The following is a 14,060-nucleotide window of genomic DNA, read 5'->3' on the forward strand; positions in this document are numbered from 1 at the left end:
CCTGTCAGGTCTTGCTGTGCTAAAATACGTGCTCTTACACTTCACTACTCATTTTTTCTTGTCCTATCTAGCACACTTCAAGAACATTCTCTCACCCTCCACACAAGTGGCAGCCTCTGTTCAATTATTTTTTAATTCCTATTTGTTTGAGCAGATGTTTTTTAGCTGCAGCTTTACTCTGACTCCCAAGTTTGTCTGTTCTCTGTAATCTATTGCTCATGAGCTGCCTTCTGCAATTCTGTCTTGAAACACTGATTTACCCTGGGCAATGGCGAGCTGTGGTTTTGTTCAGTGCTACATCTGAATTCACATTCATTTTTAGACCTCTACCAGAGTACAGAAAGCTCCTCTTTTTACCTTCTATGGATTTTAATTCAATATGCAAACAAAGGAGTTCTCAATTTGACTTGTATATAGATACACAATATCCAACATTATCCAAAAATCCTAAATTCCAAACAGTCAGATTTTTAATTAATCACATAGATCATTAAATATTATCTCTGTTAGTATTATATATTTCCAAAAAAAGTATTTACAATGAAAAAAACCTTACCCGTTTGTGAAGCTGATTGAAAGTATGTTTTGCTTTGATACACTGTTTTTCCTGGTGCTGTTGGTTTATGTTTTACTTGTATCAATACACACATCTATATGATGCTTTATTACTTGTAGAAAGAGCTTTGATTTATGAATAATCCAATTGTCACTGTGTTCAGTGAGAGTATTTACAAACAGAAGAGCATGCTTGGAAACTCAGAGAGTTAGAGAACACAAACAAATAGGCAACAATTAGTTTTGATGTTCCTGAAATAAGTTTCAGCAATCACATCTGGTAAGAGAAAATATGAAATTAAGAGAGGTTTCTCATATTCTTACATTCATTGTTACTTAATAGCAACAATGTCTGCTTAGTGGTTTCTTACCTCTCATTTAATGTAAGATTAAAATCTGTTAACAGTGTCCCATACTGTTTTTAAGCTTTAATCATACTAGAAAGTACAGAAAGAGGTATGAAACCACTCAGTGGTCATTACAAAAACTCCTGTAAGACAGCTGAAAAACCTGAGCCTATCAGAAATCTCAGATTCATTGATTCAATAAACCACCTCTACCCTAGTTAAACTGTTCTTACTTGGCAGTTTTCCTTCACAGCCTTTAGCAATAAAGATGGGTTATTTTGTAAATAGCATATTCAATTCTGGAGCTCCATTTCATTACAGGCAATGGATGCTATCAGAGACATCTGCATCCAAACTATCATGAGTATACAATGAAAATAACACAATTAGTTTTCTCACAATGTATTTACACAGCTTACCTTAGACTTTACCTGTGGTTTTGCCCAGCAAATGAACAGTTCAGTGTTGGTTTTGGTGAACTAAAATTTAAAAAAATAAACACCACACAAATGACAAATGTTTAACCCTAGTTAATGTGAGATAAGAGATTGTATTTAGATTAAATCTTGAAAATTTAGGACTTTGGAGTCCTCTGAGAAAAAACTCACATTTTTATTAAACAGAGCATACATCTACAGTTCAGCGTTTCAGTGACAGATAATCTACACCTCTAAGATTGAATGATTATAGCATTATTTACAAGCACACTGGACCAAATTAAAAAAAAAAAAAAAAGAAAAAAAGGAAAAAGAAAGAAGAATGTGAGAGAAACTTGAGCCTAAAAGCACATAAAATATTCACTAAGCTTTTGGCTCAAGTTTTTTTTACATATATATGAGACAACCTAACTACTGTACAATATCAGTGACAGTCTGGGGAACTACAAGATGACTCTCTCAACAGGTATATAAACAAGTCTCTCAATGACAGACAACTGGCAGGGCGCATTTCCCAGCCCCTGAGCTCTCTAAGAATGTGGTATGGGTCATTCTGAAAGCTGACACATCTCGATCACCCACCTTTAAGGTCACCCTTCACCCCATTCACCAGTTTAGTATCATACTACAATGTCCCAAAACCTAGTAGCAAAAGAAATTAAGGCTTTATCAGATCTTAGGTATATGGGTTACAGGTTAACAGAGATAAAAGTCTTTATTCTAACCTGTATTTAACAACTAAATAGAATTTTTGTTGATGCAGTAGCTCTCACCCACAGCCCTAGTTGCACTTTCAAGAAGTTCTGAACTCAGGGTGCTGTTTTCAAACAGATTAAGACTGTGTAAAATGGGGCTACTGTGCTCCCTTGCCTTGAGCTGACACTTTGCAATGACCTAGATAAGGGACCTATTCTGACCAAAAAAGGCCTAGGAAAAAGGCGAATTCAAGATCTTTCTTTGTTAAATATTGTTTGATGTTTGACATCCTGTTTTAGTGAATAAAAACAACAAAAAGGATTTATAACTTCATTAGGGATTTTTTTGTTTGTTTGTTTCTCTTACATAGTACTTCATTCTCTCTGATTCAGAGAGACATATTCTGAGAAATTTATAAATCTAAAAAGTCCTGAAAAAAAAAAATCACCCAATATGTATCACATATCCATTCTATTAAACTTTCAGTGGCTGATGCTGTTAGAGACTAAGAGAGAGACAGAACACGGTGTCTTTGTACACACTTAACATGTAACATCAAGGAACAGGGAACTTATTTACACCTGTCCTGAAGGATAAGCTGCTGCTCAAATCACAAAAAGCAATGAAAATCAGGGGGGAACACTGTAATAAAAGCTAACTTGTAACATATCTGTCCATTTTAATATTTAACATATTAAAAGCTATTTGACATATATATTTAAATTACAGTATCATACATACAGAATTCTCCATTTCATTTCTGCTCTGTAAAGACAGCAATTATCTTGTGCAGTACATACATCAGGAAATTCCCATTCAATAAATGAAGTTCTTTCATATTCTAGATACACCTAACCAAAAGGTTGAAAATACTTGCTAGTGTGTCCAAATAATTTGTGGCAACATATAAAACCATTACGTTATAATGTTCTTAATCTTATTTTTATAATGATAAAAAATATTAACAATGATAAAAAGGTAACAAAAATAATTAAGGGAAATTTTAACTGGAGAATGAATTCAAAAACAATAATAACAAGCAACAAGCAGAGTTCAATTACATTAGCATACTGTCCAAATAAAATTATGTATGTCCTAACTGCAGAATGATTTCTCTTCCTCCTAAGCCAAGCTGACAGCATTCTGGAGACTTTGAAGTGCTACAGATGCCAACCATGTCTGGCACAGTGATCCTTAGACTTCTTTTGACTATGACACTATCAATACCTAATATATTTTTGTGAGTCACTCTACATCTTAGCATCAAACTAAATGAGGAAAATGCTCTAAAGATGCTGTAAATAATCAGGAAGTAAAACTGACTTACATTTTATTAAATATTTTAATGAGATTAGTGAAAAACTTCAAAATTTTATTGTTTAACACAGTTCTGTAGGACATATGCAGATTAGCTAACCATGGCCCACAGACTACTTTTCTGCAACCACTGTTCTGGTGCAGATAAGACCTCAGTGTAAAATATCTGTGTAATACATCACTGTCACAGGCAGAACCAATTTTAACAGAAAACTCCTACCATAGACCACATGCCCTGACATTTTCACTGCCAACGGTTATTTCTTCAATCTATACTTTTCCTGAAACTCAGAAATTGCTTACAGTAGAAGAAACAGTATCAAAAAAGTGTTAACATCATTCAGTAGTCCTTCAACACAATTAAGAAGTACTATTAAGGAGAAAGAAATAGCCCACTACGACCCATCAGCCATTAGCTAAAGGTCCAGCTGGCCTTCTTGCTTGTTACAGCATTTTCTCTTTGTTCATGCTTACTTTTGATTTACTGGAGATCTTACCTAAATTCTCCTCTAAACTACTTTGTACATAATTTTTTAAATGCACAGTCAGAACATGTGGGATACTTTGTCAGTATAATTGAAAACATATAGATGTAACAATTCTACATGTATCTTTGACACATCTGAATGAAATACATGTCTCATACTGCTTCTGTGCAGCATTTATAAAAAATTCCTGAGTCTCTTGTAATTTACTGGAAGGCGAGAAATGCAGTCACATGAAAAGCCTGAATGTACCCATATTAGAGTGAATTTGTGATAAATGTAACTCTCTAGTTTTTCATACCCAGTCAATAGCATTGAAGAATCCCAAAGACAATACAAACCAAACTTTATCAGTGTACACTTCTACCATAGGTTCAGTTTTACAAAGTCAATCCTATATACCATCTTGCTAATGCCAGAAAAGGCATTCACATTCCTTCATTCCTCGAATATAAACTCTTGCTATTTTGTGCCACCTCTAAATACCCACCTGACCTCTCACAGAGCAGATTCAGCTTGCCCAAGTAGCAAAAAAAGTTAATATAGTCCATGTATGTTAGAGGGAAAACCCAGTACAGTACCACTGCATGCTCTTGGTGGTTTTCTTGCCTATAGTGAATGAATCACAAGTGCAATGCCTGTTTTTGGTAAGGGGCATTAGACACCAATTGTGTTCATGCTTTGGTCAAGTTACCATGTTTTAGAACTATATTATAAATACAGTTAGTGAGTTGTGTCAGTAAAGAGTATTTAGTATCTTTTAGTATTAGAATGAAAGCGTCCATGTAGTTTGCAAGGAAAAGGGGGTGGATGGTGGACGCACATAATACCATATATTAAAGAAAAATTCTGAACTTGACAGTACCAGTCAGTATTGATTAACTCGATCTTCATTAAGATTAACACTTACAGGTTTTCTGGAAGTGAAGTATTTATAGCTTTCTTCCCTATCAAGAAACCATACCAAGACATAATCTTAGAGCTCTTCTACACTAAAAAATAGCAGAAGAATGGATTCCTGTGCCTGAGACTCTTTGGAAAGTGGCATTACACTAATACCACATTACTAGGACACTATGAGAGGCTCAAATTTATTTTGAGATGCAAGGGAATATTTGTATTGGCAACAGCGAGGTGTTAATATGATTCAGCTATACTGGAAAATCATATCCTAAAACATGAATCTTGACCATTGTTTGGGGAGTGGTGAGATGATGGCCTCAGAAGTGAGTGCAGTAAAACAAAGTTTGCCATTGTGTCAACAAGACTGGAGAAACTGATTTAAGCAGCTCCTTGTGGCTTTTAGTGACTCCCACAAGCTCTGTGCAGTGATACAGAAACCATGTCTATATTGGATAAGCAGACAAAATATGGACTATTAAGGTACCTTTAAGGAACTACGCTCTTTGAAGTGTATACACACCATTGCCTCCCATAATTCGCAATTGTTCAACATTTTTGTTCTGAACTGACTTGTTGGTCATAGCATCTCTTGGCACTGACATCCAGGATTTAGATATTTTCAGTTGTTTAAAAAAATGCTGACAACTTTGTATTTAATTATCTGTTATATGTCTCCCTAGCTTTACAAGACACAGTTAAACTTTTCTCCAGTGTCTTTTATAGATCCCCAACTTCTTGGTTGGAGTAAATCTGAAGGAGCAAAGAACCAACTAAAATCAAGCACTACAGCCTGCCAGACAGCTGCAGACTGTGACTGTTCAGTGACTCAGGTCTTTGAATAACTGTCTTAGCAATAATTACATCATTCAGATTTTTATGTCTTTTTAATAGCTACTTTACCAAGAAAAAAAAATCTTCCCCCAGGGTTGTTGGTTCTGTGAAGCAGGAAAGAATGAAAACAGCCACTGAGACGTCAGTTCCACTTCTAAGTACACATGATGAAAGCTTTTCTCTGCTATGGGTTTTTCCTTTTTTTTTTTTTTTTTTTTTTTTTTGTCTCATGAATAGGCTTGGGGCCATGTTCCGATGTCTCCGGAGAAAATGGCCTCTTACATTCACCCCCTGGCTCCCCAAACTGTAATTTACACTCCTGTGATCATTAATCCAGCAACACTAACCAGGCGGGCGATGCTCTGACACGCTGCGCACACACACACACGCAGGGCTGACACCAGCGACAGGGGCCGCGGGTCCCGCGGCAGCTGAAACCCGAGGGGTAACGGGAGCCACCTCTGGGGAACACGCACAACATCTGCGCCCCCGGCCCCCTCCTTCCACCCCTGCTGGGCGCCGCCTCTATTCCGTCCCGGCCGCCCTGGCATGGCCGCCCCCGACCCCTCCCCCCCGCCCGGCTCAGCCTCTGCCGCCGCGGGGCCGCATGGGGCAACCGCCGGGGCGCCGTCCTGCCGCAGGTGGCAGAAAGGGGACTACGCGCCCCAGCGTGCACTGCGCTCGCCTCCCTGCGGACCTTCCCGCGGGGAGGCCGCGCGGCACGCTGGGTAATGTAGTCGCGGCCGCGAGGCGCGGAGGGAGTGGCAGGAGAAAAACGGCGTCCGGGGGCAGCGGCGGCGGCGGCTCCGGTTTTTCACGGGAGTGCGAGGGGAGCTCCGGCTGAGGGCAGGGGTCGGGCTGGCGGGGAGCTGCGGGGCAGGCCGAGCCAGTAGGCGGCGGCACCACCTGGACGCGGGAGCGGCGGCACCGCCCGCCCGCCCGGCGGGGAGGGGAAGGAGGAGGCGGAGGCGGGGGGAGCGGAGCCGCCGCGCGCTGCCGCATGTGCCTGGAGCGGCGCCGGAGCGGGCAGCGCGAGCCATGGCGGAGCACGGCGGCCCCGCCATCCCCAACGGCGAGTGCGCCGCCCGCCGCCCCGGCAACAGGGTCACCGTCGTGCTGGGCGCACAGTGGGGCGACGAGGGCAAGGGCAAGGTGGTGGATCTGCTGGCGCAGGACGCCGACATCGTCTGCAGGTGCCAGGTGAGGAGGAGGAGGAGGCGGCCGGGGGCTCGGAGGAGGCCGCGGGTGTCACCTTGAGGCGGGCGGCCCCGCCGGGCGCTTGTGCCCGCCAGGGTTCTCCCCCCAGGGACCGGGGAGGCGCAGGGCCGGAATCGGCGGGGGCTGTGGGGCTCTCACCGGGAAAGGCTCCGCTGCCCCGCAGCCCTCCCGCGCCTTCTTTGTCCCGGCGCCGGGGGAGGAGGAGGAAGGCGCCCTCCTCGTCGCCCAGAGCTGGCCCCTGGCAGGAGGAACGCGCCCGGGATCGGGTCCTCCCTCCCTCTCAGGCTTCCCACTCTTCATGTTGGGGGGCCGCCGCGATGGGGCCGCGCTCGGCTGCTCCCGCAGCATCGCCGCGGGGCCGGGATCCCCTTCCCGGCTGTGTCGGCGGGAACCCTCCCGGGCCGCAGCGCCGGGAGCTGCGCGGAGGCGAGAGCGAGTTGCAGGATGCACGTGGGGGGATCCCTGTAGTCCGCCGCAACTCGGGCTCTTCGGCTAAAACGAGCTGCTAGAGGACTCGCCTGCCCTTGCTTTCAAGATTGTTATGTCAATGGAATGTTATGTTTAGCCGTTTGTTTATTTATTTATAATTTTTCTTCTCTGTGTAGAGGCCTTATTCCAGCAAAAGAGAAAAACAAACAACCAGACGAGTCTAGCCTGCAAGCACAGTACTCTTAAATGCCTACGTTAAAACAACGCAGATCTGAGGAGATGTTTTTCTTAACATCTCTAGTTCAGTAGTGCTGTAGAGTACAACACAATGAGCTAAAGCCATGCACGGTGTTTTCTTAAAGTTAAGAGATGCAGTAGCATAAAATGCCTACAACATGTGCAGGCTTCTTGTAAGTATTGTTATGTATGTGCTTTTGTTGAATGCACTGTTTAAATTTGGTCTTAAATAAACGTATTTTGGAAGAGCATACCATTCCCCGGAGAGTGAGGAAGGTTTGTGTTTCCCAATGAGAACTGCACATAAACCGGTGTTTTCAAAAACAAGTCCTTGCAAAGCTGACAAATCAATACCTTGAACTTCACAGAATTTAATTTTGAAGTAAACAAACATATTTTTAAATAATGTTTTCACAAATGAATTTTTTTTCTCCCTTAGATCATGTTTTTTTTAAATAATCTGATTTGGTGCTGTGGCACGACTGCCTGGCTTTGTGGGTCATAGAACAGAGTGACTCAGTTTGTCCTTTACGACTTTGTTCTTGAAACTTGAAGGGCACCTAGATGAGTGTGTATGTTTAATGCTAGGAAGTTTTGGAGGAGAGACAGAGAGGCAAACCATGAATTTCTGTGTGCACATGTCTTAATGTATTTGTTACTTGTTTTGAATCCACTCGGTAAAGGATCAAGAAAAGGGAAAAATTGTGGTGTTATCTCAGGCTTGAATTTCCTGGCCAGTTCTGCCATTTCTAACAGCTTGTTGCTTCTGATGAAGTAAGGAGTTTTTCTTCCTCCTTTCTTCCCTTTCCTGTTGATGGCTGTGCTCCCCAAGTCTCCTCCCATGCCCTGACTCTGGCACTTGAACAGTTCTGTAAGTTGATTAAACTCATCGGAGTGGCAGGAAACTATATTCTGTTGGATTTACTTGCTGCAGTTTTAGAAAATAAAACTGAACTTCATTGGCTTGGAGGGCCTGGGTGAATAGGAGAGCCCAGGACAGGGTAAGCACAAAGAACAATTTCTCAGAATGAGAGGGGAAAATAGGAATATTTTCTTTCAGTGGTACTGAGCTATTAAGTAAATGTATTATTAAGTTATTAAATAATTTAATATTATTACATAATCTTGTTATGTATGTGAGCATATTTGCGATGCTTTCGTTACTGCTGGTAAATTAGAGTGTGACCCTTGTGCTTTTTGTAGTGGTACAAGTCCAGAAAGAAAAGTCACAACACACTTGGTCTGGCCCCTGCTAATATCAGCTTTCCGTAACTGGAGCTTCTGATCCTTATTTCAACACTGTACTCTTACGTATTCCACGATGGTTCTTTCTGTTCATCACGCCAGAGTTGCTAGAATGCCTGGGGATGACATCAAATATTTCCAACGTGTTCTTGTGGAAAATTTATTAGTACATCTGTTGGAGGACTAGGGAAGTTGTTATAGCAGGTCTAAGATGTCTTAGAAACTTGGGTTATACTTGCAGTGAAACACTATGGGGTTGACCCTTGTTCTGGGCAGATGCAGAGCATAAAAAATGTCCTGCCCCAGAAATGAGAAACAACTTATCGCTTAATTTTACAATGCCTATAAAGGCATTCCAAGCATTTGTACTCTCAAATCTATGGCCATGCCTTCTTGACTCCTACGTAGCAGGTGTGCTGATGATTCCAGTGACTTGTTTGATTGGCCATCATTTGGAACCAGGTACTTACTTAGGCACAGTTAGCTGAATAAGTGTGTCAGGAAATAAGTTGCAATATGACTGCTTACTTACTTCTTTTAAACACTACCCTCCTAAGTATTTTATCTTTGATTTAGAGTTTGTGGAAAGGAGTCTTGTGCTCAGAGCAAGAGAATGGTATTTTCTTTTCAGGAGACAGCTTTGCATTTATCAGAATTAGTATTATGTTTTCAAATCCAATTGTTTGAAGAGGCTAAGCTAAAATTAAAATACATCCAAGGGGCCACATGTTGTTGCTAAAGCTGGCAACTGTGATAGTTTTGTGAAAATGTTGCTAGCGCCAAGGGTTCAGATGCAGTTTAAACAAACATGTCCACATAACACGTACTTGTTCTTCTACTGTAAAAGTTGAACTGGTCTTGATTTACCTCTAGGAGGTATCTGGTAAAATGGTGCTGTTGATAAAACAAACGCATTGGTGAGACGTTTGCCCTTAAACTTACATCTTGTTTTCAGTGACTTAAAGAACAAAGTCTGTTTACCTGCTATCACATAAATCGTAGTCTAGACAATAAAATAGAACAAGAACTGGTTTGAGATTCACAGATAGTTGCCAGAGAAATTGTAGGTTTGTGTGTTTTGGTTGACATTGTTTCCTCTTAGTAAGCAGCTAGCCTTTGCTATCATCAAACATGGCAGTTTTGAAAAGTATACATTGTATTTTTGTCAATTCCCCAGGTAATGGAGAGTTAAAGGAAAAAGCTTCTTGTTCTGTTTAAGGGACTTCCTACCATTGCAGAATGCAACCAAATTGGGAAATTAATTACCAAGTTTTATTCATTTGTGGGAATGATGGAAGTGGCAAATTAATGCAAGCAAATTATTTTAGATAATAATTTTATCAAATACAGTAACAAAATACGCTTTGTGTCTCTTGCATTAACACCACCCCTCCACCCAATCTACCAATGTATGCCATACAGCAAAATATGTAATGTCTGCACTGGTGAATCTGTTCTCATTCATTCATTTCATCGGCAAATTTTTGCTCACTTCCTATTCTTACTGTTGGAGGGAGCTGATTTATTCAGAAAATATAATTCACAGAGGTAAGATTTCTAAGCCTCCACATCATTTCTATGCCGTGTTCCCTATGCTAAAGAATCCCATTTTCCTGCTTCTTCAGTTCTGTTGTGCATCTTGTTGCTACTTGTAAACAGATTTGCAGCTTCTTACCAGATCTTCTCATCTAGTTTCAGTGTGGTCTGCCTGCTGTGCAGTCACAGGATTCCTACTCCTGAACTGCTAATGTGTGGGAATTGCAGTGTGTGAAGTCTTTGTATTCCGTTTTCCTCTTCCTCCTGCCCCAACAACAGTGTGTTTAGCAACGCCACTGCTGATCACTTGATATGTGGCAACTGCAGTGCACGATCTAGAGAAGTCTTCAGTGTGCAGATCCTTGGGGTTAAGTAGTTACCATCGACCAGCTGACAACTGCTGACTGAAGTCCTTACACCAATGCCGCCTGATACCTCCATATTACTAATCTGTATATGGCCACTTTTTATTTTGAACTAGAATTTTTTTATCTTCCATTCACCAAGCCCACTGGTTTTCTAAATATTCTCATTTTAAAAAATGTTTTAGTCTAAAGCCTAGGCAAGCCATGCAGAATTAGGAATAGCAGAATCAATAGCTATAGCTATTAGTGCTTTTTCTTAGCTGCTCAGGCATTCAGTAAGTGATGCTTAGCTAGAGCTTTCTTTTTTTCAGTGCTGGGTGCACTTTTGGACCTTGTAGTGGTTGGCAGTGTGCCAGTGATGTGCTCTGGTGAGGAAAGAGAGGTCACTAAAATGAGTTCTTTGGCCTACTCCATCAGTGAGTCATATGCTTTACAGACCTGCTTTAGAGCATCACTGACAGGTGATCTCTTGTTATTGTAAAAATCACACAAAGTCTGCATTATTTTAAAGAGAATACAGTTGAAATCTGATTTTACATTTCATAAAGTTTGTGCCATAAACAAAGGCAGCCTTAAGAGCACTAAAGAGCAAATTACACCTTGATCTATTGATTTCTTATTGGTCTTTCAATCTTACTGTTACTACAAAAGCTTAATGTGTGTGTTTGGTTGGTTAAGATGCAGTACTCTGTAGCAGCTTATTAATTAAGATTTCAAATGCTTTTTCTCTTTCTACTGTACTACCTCACACATTTGCAAGGTGTTCTCTGTAAGTATTCCCAAAGTCACTTTTTGGTTTTGTTGTCCTTTCTTGAATATTCTTATGACTGTAGGAAACACTGGTGGGGTTTTGTGCACTGAAGCAATGTAGCGCTGGACATATCTATGCTTTGAACATTTTTCTTGTTCCTGATCTGCCTGCCTCACTTGATCTCTTCTATCTCTTGGCATAAATTGGTCTTTATTCTGGACTTGAATAATTACTCCTGTTGCCTACCTAACATATGCAGGCATTGCAACAATATAAAGTTTTGCAAGTGAGATAAAACGAAGTCAAAACTAACTCTAAAGAGTCTTCCTGAATATTGTCTTTCAATAGCAGTTCATCAGAGCTAATTCTGTCACTACAGAAAAATGGATGGAGTTTTTTGAGATTAATAGACTAAACTTAATGTTTTATTTGTTAGACCACAGGTGAATGTGTAAAATAATGTGTTTATTCTGTCATGTGCTGCCTCAGACTATACTCTTGATCTTGTTCTGATTCAGCAATACTTGTACTACATGCTCAAAAATTTCTGACGTCTAGCCAAAGTTTCAGACACCTTCATAAAGTCTGTGACATAATGGCTCCTTGAACTAGGTTTAGGTCTTGCAAACATGAATGGATTTGTTAAATGAGAAAATGGCTAGCTGCTGGATGTTTTTCGTACTGAAATTCAGGAATATGTTATTCAGAGTAGAGTAGAGTTCGATAGCTGTTAATTAATTGGGGTTGGAGGGGGGAGAAAGAAATTAATCACAAGATCTGTGATGTGAGAGAATGAATTGGTTATCAAAACCTTGATTTTTTTTTTTTTTAGTTCTTTTTAGTTATTTATGCATTTTTGAAAGGGGGATTGTTTGCAGTCTTAAGTTCAAAATAGGTTTTTGACACTATGTATTGAAATGAGAGCAAATAGCCTAGAAATTGCAAAACTGTACCTAGTTGGGGTGTGTCACAGGGGTTCAGATGTGTCTTTTCCCTAGACTGATGAACTTTTTAAAGATGTGCTCAGCATTCACAGAATCTGATTGTGACAAGAAGCAACCTTTCGTGTGTTTCTTGTAAGTAATGGTAGTATCCAGCTTTCTCGAAGTATTTTTGACTTTTCGTCTAAGAGTTAAAAGAAAATGTTTACAACCGTATGATGCCAAAGCAGCATCGACTTGCTTCTTGTCCAACTTGGCAGTCACTTGGACAGCTAGCTCAGAAACAACAGTGGTTGCCCTGAGCTAAAACTGAATGCTGGAATGTGGTAGCAATAAAAGTAAACTGTAGAAAAAATTATGCACACACACATCTGATGGGGAGAGTTGAAAGGAGTGTATGGCTTCTTCCTAAACGTTGCATGAGATAACATCTCTTTAAAGTAGACAACTAATTTTTATTCTGGAGGAAATAACTTGAAAGACTTCTTTGCTCTTCCCTGAGGCATCGTATTTTTGAGATAGACAACTTGGCATGATCATGTCATAAGAAAAGGCAGTGATTGTCATCATAGACTTTTTGGGTTGATGGTTCTCTTACATGCACATGTCAGTATTTCAGAGCTGCTTTAAATACTTTCATATTTAGTACCAGTATAGAAAACCATTCACAATATGCTGTTAATTGTAATTCCAGTCTGCTTTCCTCAAATGTTTTTTTCCCTATGCACGTCCACTGCCAGGTAAAGTTGCAGTAATGCAAACCAGTCTTAGCAGTTACAGGAGTACTGCTGGCTGTAGGTGAGGCAGCGGGGTTTGAACTGCTGTCTTGATGTGTCTAAAATGAATTTAACCGTTCTAGTTGTTACACTAACGTCTAGTCTGCCCTTGACTAATGGAGACATGCTCTGAAAATAAAAAACGTAAGTCAACTTACGTAGATCTAAAATGGAGAAAGATACACTATTGTTCCTCCATCTTAGTTTCACGTGCAGTGATTTCTTACTTGCGTGTTGTACTTACGTATGTGCGTGTGCGTCACACGGGAGTGTACGCTTCCTTGGCTAGCACACGTGGCACACATTTAGTCTTGCTCTTTGTGCTCTACACAAAGGTTTTAGAAAGCAAGGAGTGTCTTTTTTTTCTTTCTTATAATGAGGAGTTGTATTTTTGCTTTCATTTTAGGAACAAGCAACTCTGCTTTCCTTTTTGGTTTTGCTGAAAATCTAAGTTGGTACATTCATGTTTCCTATTAGACTGTTGGCATTTTTTTTCTAAAAGAGAATGGAAAACCCCCAAAGTTTTAAGTTAGAATGAATTTGATATTAAGTGAAAAATGGATATATTAAATATGCACATTTTTTCTGGAACAGTTCCATGTGCCAGGAAAATGGAAGAACTGCAGATCCTTATCCCTTGATTGGTCAAGTCCTTTGCATACTTTTCAGGCAAACCAGTGAGATTGGCTGCAAACGCAGGAGCAAGGAACTTCTTTGATCAGACTTACCAGAGGAAAAAGGTTCTGGTCCCTGTGTAAGCACTTGAGCAGGGCTTTGTATCATTTTCAAAGTCTTTTTGGAGATTCCATGTTTCCTCAATTGTTGGCTTCACTTAGCTTTAGATAAGCTTCTAAGTTAGCAGGCATATAGAATAAACCAGAGTTTGTAACGCCTAGTTACCTTAGCTCAGTTTTGGTAGTGCTGGCTGCGCACTGTGAACTTGAAGTCTTAGCTGATAAACTTTATTGTACTATTTAAATTCAGCAAGAAA

General features: G+C 40.5%; 1 protein-coding gene across 1 annotated transcript in view; it reads left to right on the top strand.

The window, feature by feature from the left end:
- Positions 1-6,332: 6,332 nt before the first annotated feature.
- Positions 6,333-14,060, top strand: part of ADSS2 (adenylosuccinate synthase 2) — a 38,613-nt gene continuing 30,885 nt past the window's right edge. Inside the window, exon 1 of the mRNA XM_032682558.1 lies at positions 6,333-6,771. Within this exon, the coding sequence (XP_032538449.1) occupies positions 6,610-6,771 (162 nt within the window). The 5' untranslated portion in view covers positions 6,333-6,609. The remainder of the gene's footprint in view (positions 6,772-14,060) is intronic.

This window comes from Chiroxiphia lanceolata, chromosome 3, assembly GCF_009829145.1.
Source record: "Chiroxiphia lanceolata isolate bChiLan1 chromosome 3, bChiLan1.pri, whole genome shotgun sequence".
In the NCBI taxonomy this organism is placed as follows: domain Eukaryota; kingdom Metazoa; phylum Chordata; class Aves; order Passeriformes; family Pipridae; genus Chiroxiphia; species Chiroxiphia lanceolata.